The sequence below is a fragment of the Lemur catta genome, chromosome 3 (assembly GCF_020740605.2).
Source record: "Lemur catta isolate mLemCat1 chromosome 3, mLemCat1.pri, whole genome shotgun sequence".
In the NCBI taxonomy this organism is placed as follows: domain Eukaryota; kingdom Metazoa; phylum Chordata; class Mammalia; order Primates; family Lemuridae; genus Lemur; species Lemur catta.
The window spans coordinates 125,502,972-125,510,113 of NC_059130.1; the positions used below are offsets into that span (position 1 = coordinate 125,502,972).

The 7,142-nt window shown below is 68.2% G+C and overlaps 1 protein-coding gene across 1 annotated transcript; it reads right to left on the reverse strand.

Annotated features, from left to right (window-relative positions):
* Positions 1–986: 986 nt before the first annotated feature.
* On the reverse strand, positions 987–6,911 carry TNFRSF14 (TNF receptor superfamily member 14). Its single transcript, XM_045546578.1, is given in 8 exon segments — positions 987–1,488; positions 1,730–1,743; positions 2,727–2,888; positions 3,747–3,837; positions 3,959–4,108; positions 5,339–5,464; positions 5,879–5,987; positions 6,720–6,911. Coding segments are annotated over 8 exon segments (984 nt in total). The 3' UTR covers positions 987–1,348.
* Positions 6,912–7,142: the final 231 nt, after the last annotated feature.

Consider the following 7,142-nt stretch of genomic DNA (forward strand, 5'->3'; position numbering starts at 1 on the left):
GGCCTCCTGTCTCCCTGCTGCTCTTCAGTCTGCCGGCTCCTGGCTCCGTCCATGCCGAGAGCAGCCCCAGCCATGACCGCACGCGGGGCCGGCCCTCCTCCAGCTGGCTGGGTGTCCGTGGGCGAGCGCACGTGTGAGTCTGGTGTGACCTCCGGCCAGACCGAGCCCTTTGTGCTGTGGCCGGGCCTCGGCACGGCTGGACCTTGTCCTGGTGCCCACGTCGCAGGCTATTGACACCGTCCCCGTGCACGAGTTCTCGTCCATCACCCACTCGCTTACTGAGGACGGGTTTCTGCAGACAGCGCACTCACCAATCTGCCCATCTCTGCCCTGACGTTGCCACGTCCAGACCACTAACACGGACATCTAAGCCCTTTGTGGGTGGTCCACAGACTAGGAAGCAAATAGGTAGACAGATACGTCAGACGGATGACAGAGAGTCAACAGGGGTGCACACGGCACTGCAGAACAGAATTCATGCTCAGATAACGAGTAAAACGCTATTTCAAACAAACAAAACAACCATGCTGAAAAGGAGATGAAAGAAAAACTAACCCGTGTCACTGTCCACGGTGTTTGGACCACAGAGCCTAAAGCCACAGAGAAGAGGTCCTGCGCCCACGCGCCACACCCCCATGGGCCCAGGATTCTCAGGGGGCGACTCTGGGAGGACTCTGTGTCCCCCGGGAGCCCGGAGGGAAAGTGCTCCGGGCGGAGGGAGCAGGGTTCTGGCGGGGAGGGGTCACGCGGGCATGGGGGGGGAGGAGAACGGTGCGGCCGTGTCTGTGTGAGCGCCGTGCGCGCATCTGTGTCCGCCTGCGACAGCTCACGGGTGTGCCGTCCTCACTGTCCCCCGTGAAATCCTAGAGCGATGACCCCCACGTGGCGCCGGGCACACCTCACCGTGGTCACCGCGCGGGGAAGAACAGTCGACAGACAAAGGCGTGGTGAGCGGCAGGACCTTGCTGGTCTCACAGGGACTCGCGGAGACGGACTTTCACGATAAATAGCAACAAGGAGCTGGACACAGATCCAAGTTAGAAAAGCTCTCAAACAACGAGGTGTTCATTTAATGCCACACTCGTGGCCAAGCCTGTGCGCTCCGCCCGTGAGGTAGTGCTGCCGCCCCCTTGCCCCCTCGGCAGGCATCAGCCGCAGGAGGCTGGGGCCCTCCTGGGCCGGCCGGGAAGTGTCGTGGTGCGCGGTGTGCACGGCAGCCGCAGCCCGGCAGCACACCGTCTCCTGCAGGCTGGAGCCTGAGCCCATCCAGGGCAGGGCCACCAGGCCACCTGCCTCCCGTGGTCTAAGGAGATGGATGTCAGGCCTCAGCAGGTGCCGCTGAGATGTCTCAGAGGTCCTGGAGCCTGTGGATCAGCGGTTCGGGTCCCTCCCTGTGAACTCGGGTGTCGTCTCCTCCACGGCCACCGTGGTGACGTCCGGCAGAACGGGCAGGGCCGTGGCTTCGCCCTCTGTGTCCCGTGCCTCCCACTGCGGGGCGAAGGCAGCATGAAGACCCGGCCGTCTGAGGCCCCCACCACCGCCTCCGGCTTCTCGGGGTCATCGTGCTGCTCTCGTGGGAGGGGTCGCGCTCTCCCCTGCGGCAGCGCGGCTGCATGCTGAGGACTCAGGCCCCTCCCGGAGCTGGGCGCCCCCGTGCACCCCAGCAGCACCCACCCCAGGGGGGAGGGGAGACAGAGGACGAGGAACGATACCTGGGGGAGACCATTACCTTGGCCACGGCGCCTGCAATGCAGAGACACACAGGTTAGGGGAGGGACCCGAGCGCCTGGCCAGGGGACACAGGTCCACAGTGACGGGGGCGGGACCCACACACTCCTGGCTTCTCCCTGTGTGGCCTTCCCCGGGAGACTGACCCTCTCTGACACAACGTGAAACCACCTGTGGTCGGGGCTCCCAGCCCGGCCTGTCCCCGAGGGGGCCCCAGACAGCTGAGGAGACCCTGGTGTCCCTCCCAGCTGCCACTCCCCGAGTGGGTAACTCACTCTACAACCTTGCTCCAGGGAGGGGTGGGCACTCCGCAGACGGGGCCCCCCAGGGAGCAGGTCCCCCAGACTCAGGGTGAGACGGGGATGGGGCCACCCCAGCCTGAGCCAGTGTCGGAGACCCCAAGAGCTGCCCACACGCAGGGGCCCACGGTGAGGACACGGGGACGTGCGGACGCTGGGCAGGGCAGCGTGGCGACCTCCGCTCACGGTCTCTGTGCACAGAGCCTGCCCCCGTGGGCATGCACGGGGCTCGCCAGAGCCGGAGCCGGGTCCACACAGCTGGGACCCGGGTGCCGGGGCTGCGGCACGGCCGAGGTGCCCTGAGCAGGGCGGTTAAGGGGGCACAGGGGTGAAGGACCGAGTGACCTCAGTCTTCTCAGTGGGGACGCGGCCCTGTCCGCGGCAGGCTGGCTGTCGGGCTGCTCTCGGTAGCACGGCCAGCCCTGTGCTCCCCCTGCCCCTGCAAGCCGGTGGGCCCTCGGGGTCCACAGCACTGACGGGCAGGGGTGGCAGAGGGCTCCTCGCTCAGGGGACCCACCTTCTCTTCAGCCCCCAGGGAGGACACCTGACACCCGGGCTCTGGGCACAGCAGGAAGCTCCCCAGGCCGATAGCAGCTGCTGAGAGGGGGCCCCTCCCCAGGTTTGGAGGGACAGGACGGAAGGGCTTGGAGATGAGACGCCCGGGACGCCAGTCCGAGAGGAGCGGAGGGACTCGCTCACCCCTGCTCTTTGCTCTTCTCCTCCGACGCGTAGACCATCACCAGGCCAAGGAAGACACCAACAACAAGGAGGCACCCAAGAACCACCGGCATCCTCAAGGAGCAGGTGACATCTGAGCTGCTGGTCCCAGGCTGCGTCTCTGTCCTAAGCCAGCCACTGCACCTGCGTGAGAGCAGCCGCGGAGCCCGGGTGGCAGCCGTGCAGGCACCGTGAGGGGCCCGATGCTCGCGCAGCCCCGGGCGTCCTGGCTCGCAGGGCCCAGGCAGGCTGGGCTGGTTGGCAGCTCTGGGATGTGACCTCAGGTCTGTTGGCTTTCCCAAGCGCCACTACGGGGAGAGGCAGAGAGGGAGAGTGGAGGAGGGAAAGAGGGAGAGGCCAGGGCGGGGAGACAGATGGCAAAGAGGGAGGGGCAGCCAGGGGTGCAGAGATCCCAGGCAGGGAGAGGCCAGCATGAGGAGGACTGGACAGAGGGAGAGCATGCGGGGAGGACACAGAGCCAGGGCCAGAGGCGGATGGGCCAGAGCTGGGGAGATAGGACCAGGAGGGCAGAGGCAGGACGGAGGGGCCTTTGCACCCCTCCCCGGGGCAGCCACCCTGGCCCACCCCAGGGGCTGTGAGGTCCCAGGTCAGCTCTGGGGTTCAGGGTCAGCCTTGGAAGGGGTCCTGCCACAGGAGGAGTGGGGGGCCTCACTTTGGGAACCGCACCTGACAGCCTCCCTGCACCCCCAGAAGCCCGGGGTGCCCTCCTGCAGCCCTGACACCAGGGACAGAGGGGCTGGCAGCACCCCTCTGGGGCTGCTCCTGGTGACGTCCTCCCTGGGCCTCCAGGAAGCCCAGATCCGCCGTGCTGTGGCGGCCAATGCAACGTGTTATCTGCGGGACACAGGCTGCACCCCCAGGCCTCCCGGCAGCTGGCACGTGACTGCGGTGCCACCCAGGGTGGGGCCTACGGTCACACCCGTGGGAGCAGCAGGGAGGCCCCTGCCAGGGCACGGCTGAGGCCGCCCTGGGGTCACCTACTGGGTCCAGGGCTGACATTCCTCCAGGCTCCCACTGGGAGAGAAGGTCTCCGGGGGACAGTCCTGGCACACCGTGTCCTGCCTCTCAGTGCCTGAGAAATGGAGGGGCCCATCAGGGGCAGCCTCGGGCACAAGGCTGGGAGGGGGCCCCAGGTCAGGCAGGGACACAGGGTCAGGGGACTCTGGGGTGGGCATAGCCACCTGCCGGCTCACCTCTCTCCTGTACCCTCTGGCCTGGGCGGCACAAGGTGTGGGACCGGCATGCAGCGCAGTGGTCACCATCCTCGCAGAAGTGGCCTGGGCTGCAGCCACACTGGGTGTTTTCCGTCCTGGAGCAGTTCTGCCTGGTGACCAGGCCCATGGCTGGGGTCCAAGAGACAGGCCTGAGAGCAGCATCCAGGGTGCCATGGGCAGGGGTGAGGCCCCGTCCTGGGAGGGGCTGAGCACCCGGGGGCCTGGGACGTCCCGCCTGGGGCCTGGAGGGGACGGGGACTCAGTCCGGCCTTGAGGCTGGCTCGTCTGAGTGTCTGGGCCCCAGACTCTGCCCCCAGGGACCCTGCACCCCCGGCTCAGACAAACACGGTGCCCAGAGGTGCCAGACAGGGGCCTGAGTCCCAAAGGGCTCCAAGGCAGAGCAGCAGCTGGCGGGACAAAGGCCTCAGGGGGTCCTAGGAGGGGCCCCTGGACAGGGAGCCGGGCCTCCCGGGGAAGCTGGCCTTCTGCCCAAACTGGCCGGGAAGGACAGAGAACTGCAGTGTCAGCTACGGGGCACGTGGGGGACAGGTCCCAGCCCCAGGTGCGCCTGGCCCCTGGACACCCCCCCAGACGGGCTTCCCCTCTACATGAGACAGACTCAGATGGCAGACGCAGCCGTGGCAAGAGCCTGCGCCTGACCCTGGGCCCCGCCTCACCTGCCGTCTGTGGCCCACACCTGAGCCCAGGTAGACAGGTGCTTTCTCAAGGTTGGGCAGCAGGAACTGTGAGTGCAGGTGGAGGTGTGGGCCCCCAATCCCAACCTACATGTACCCCCAAAGCACTCCGGCCTCCTGCTTGTCTCTGACCTTCCTCCTCAGCCCGCCTGCCCCCAGGTGCTGGCCCCAGGTGTGCCATCGGCCCTGGTCCTGCCTGGCCCTCCACGGGGCACTTCCTGCGGCTGAGCCCCGGCACGGGTTATCCGAGGGTGGGCACCGGTGGGGGCTGGGGTTCTGGGCCTGCCGTCTGTCTAATCTGGGTCCCCTCCCTCCCATCCCCCTGCTCCCCTACTGTCCTGAGTCTGCAGCCACGGGAGGATGAGGGGCCAGAGGCAGGGATGGGGTCGTCCGGCTCTGCTGCTGGGTGGCTGGGCCTCAGCCTGCCCGTCTGTAACACGGCAGTCCCTGCCCTGCCTCCTCGCGGGAGAGGCTAACACTGACCACACGTCTGACGCGGCGCCTGGAGACCCGGCTCTCCTGGGACAGGGCTTGGCAGCAGGGCCGATGGCCAGGTGCTGAACTTGGAAGGCCCGGGTGACAAATGACAGAAGGGGACCCCTGCAGGGAGCCCCATCCCGCCGGGTGCTCGCCTGGGGTGGTGCTGGCGGGTCGGCCCTCGTACCTGGGTCGCACACGCGGCACGGCAGACACTCGCTCAGGCCGTTGTGGTGGGCGGTGTAGGTCCCCGGGGGGCAGGGCACGCACACGGTGCCCGTGAGCTCCCCGCAGGCCTGCCTCACGTGGTAACCTGCAGCCCAGAGCACGCAGCTCAGCACGCAGACCCCCGCAGGAGCCCACCACCCCTCCCGCCCCAGCAGGTAGACCGCCGGGCACAGGGACTCAAGGGGCACCTGGACTGCTCCCCACGGGGCACGTCAACGAGTGTGCCTGCTTTGGGGGATTTGGAAAGTTCTGGAAGAATGGGGGGCTCCTGGTACCCCAGGCCTCAGCCTCTGGTTGTGATGGGCCCACCCGTGTTACATCCCCACCGTCCATGCCCCTGGGCCCGGGGCTTCATGCCACCCATGGTTGTGGGGACAGAGAACAGAGGGGGCTCCAGTACCAGGGCAGGGATGGGGACGAGGGTATCTGCCCTTGGCCCCCATTGCTGGCCCCTCCAAAGGGGTCCCGTGGAGCCGGCCCCTCCCAGGGCTGCGCCTACCTGGGCTGCACTTGGGGCAACACTCGCTGCCCACCGGCTACTCCTCCTCTTTGCAGGACGGCAGGGCTGGGGTGCAGCGGGGGGACCCCAGGAAGAAGAGATACAGCGCCTGAGGGGCCAGGACAGGCGTTGGCCGGGAGGAGCTGCCCTGGCTGACTCGGGGGCTCTGCCCAGGCGTGGCTCCGAGGCGTCCGTCTCCCCTCTGTGCCGTGGGGAGGCTCAGGGGCTCACAGGCCCGGGCGGGGGAGACAGGCTGGCCAGGCCCTGGGGTGAGCGTGGCCCTGCTGGGGGCCAGGGTGGACGGCCTGGCAGTACGGGGCCCCCTGGGGGTGAGCGCCTGGCAGGCAGGAGCCCAGCCTGGCTACAGGGTTCGCCCACCCGCCCGCCCCGACCTTGGACCTGATCTCATGTGCAAACACGGAGCTATCACCAGCTCAGGCTTGGAGCAGGCTGGCCACCTGCTCCAGGGCCCCTTCAGAGACGGGGCTCCCCTAGCGCACCTGGCCCGGAAGCACCCTGCTGCTGCCGTGGGGGGCCACCAGCTGCCTTGGCTGGGGAGGGGAGGGACCCCCAAGGAGGTCTGCTGGGTGGGGCTGTGGCTCCCCTTCCGGACCCCCACCCCCCGTGGTGAGGACAGGACAGTGCGGGGGGGCAGGGGGGGGCGGGCAGGAAGGAACTGGGTCGGTGAGGGAGCTGGGAATCCAGCCCAGGGCAGGGCCTGGGGGAGGGGAGCTCGCTGGGAGCACAGGCGCGGGGGAGGGGGGAGGCGGGGGGGGGAAGGGGGCGGGGGGAGCAGGGTCCGCAGGAGCCCAGGGGCCGACAGCCAGAGGCAGGGGCTCACCAGCAGCAAGACGTCAGCTTTGGGTGCCCGTCTCCCGGGAGGGTCCTCATCAGGACGCCCCGCACGCTGCCTCCCAGCCGAGGAGCCCTCCAGGTGGGGGCAGCCCCTAGGCCTGGTGGGGCCCCACTGCTCATCCCCACGCCTGGCTCCCCAGCCCTCAGCACTCCCCACAAACACACCCCTCAGGGTCATCTCCTCCACCCCCACCCTACCAAGTGGGGGAAACTGAGGCATGGCCAGACACAGACTTACCCACAGGGAAGAGGGGAGCCTCAGCCCCACTGGGGTGTCCCTGGCTGGCTCAGGACCCTCCCCCACCACACCCCGCATCCTGCCCCAAGGTTTGTGGGAAGCCCACCCAGAGTCCACCCCCATCACGAAGCTGCCCTCCACGCACCCCAGCCTGGGCTCCCAGGGGCCGTG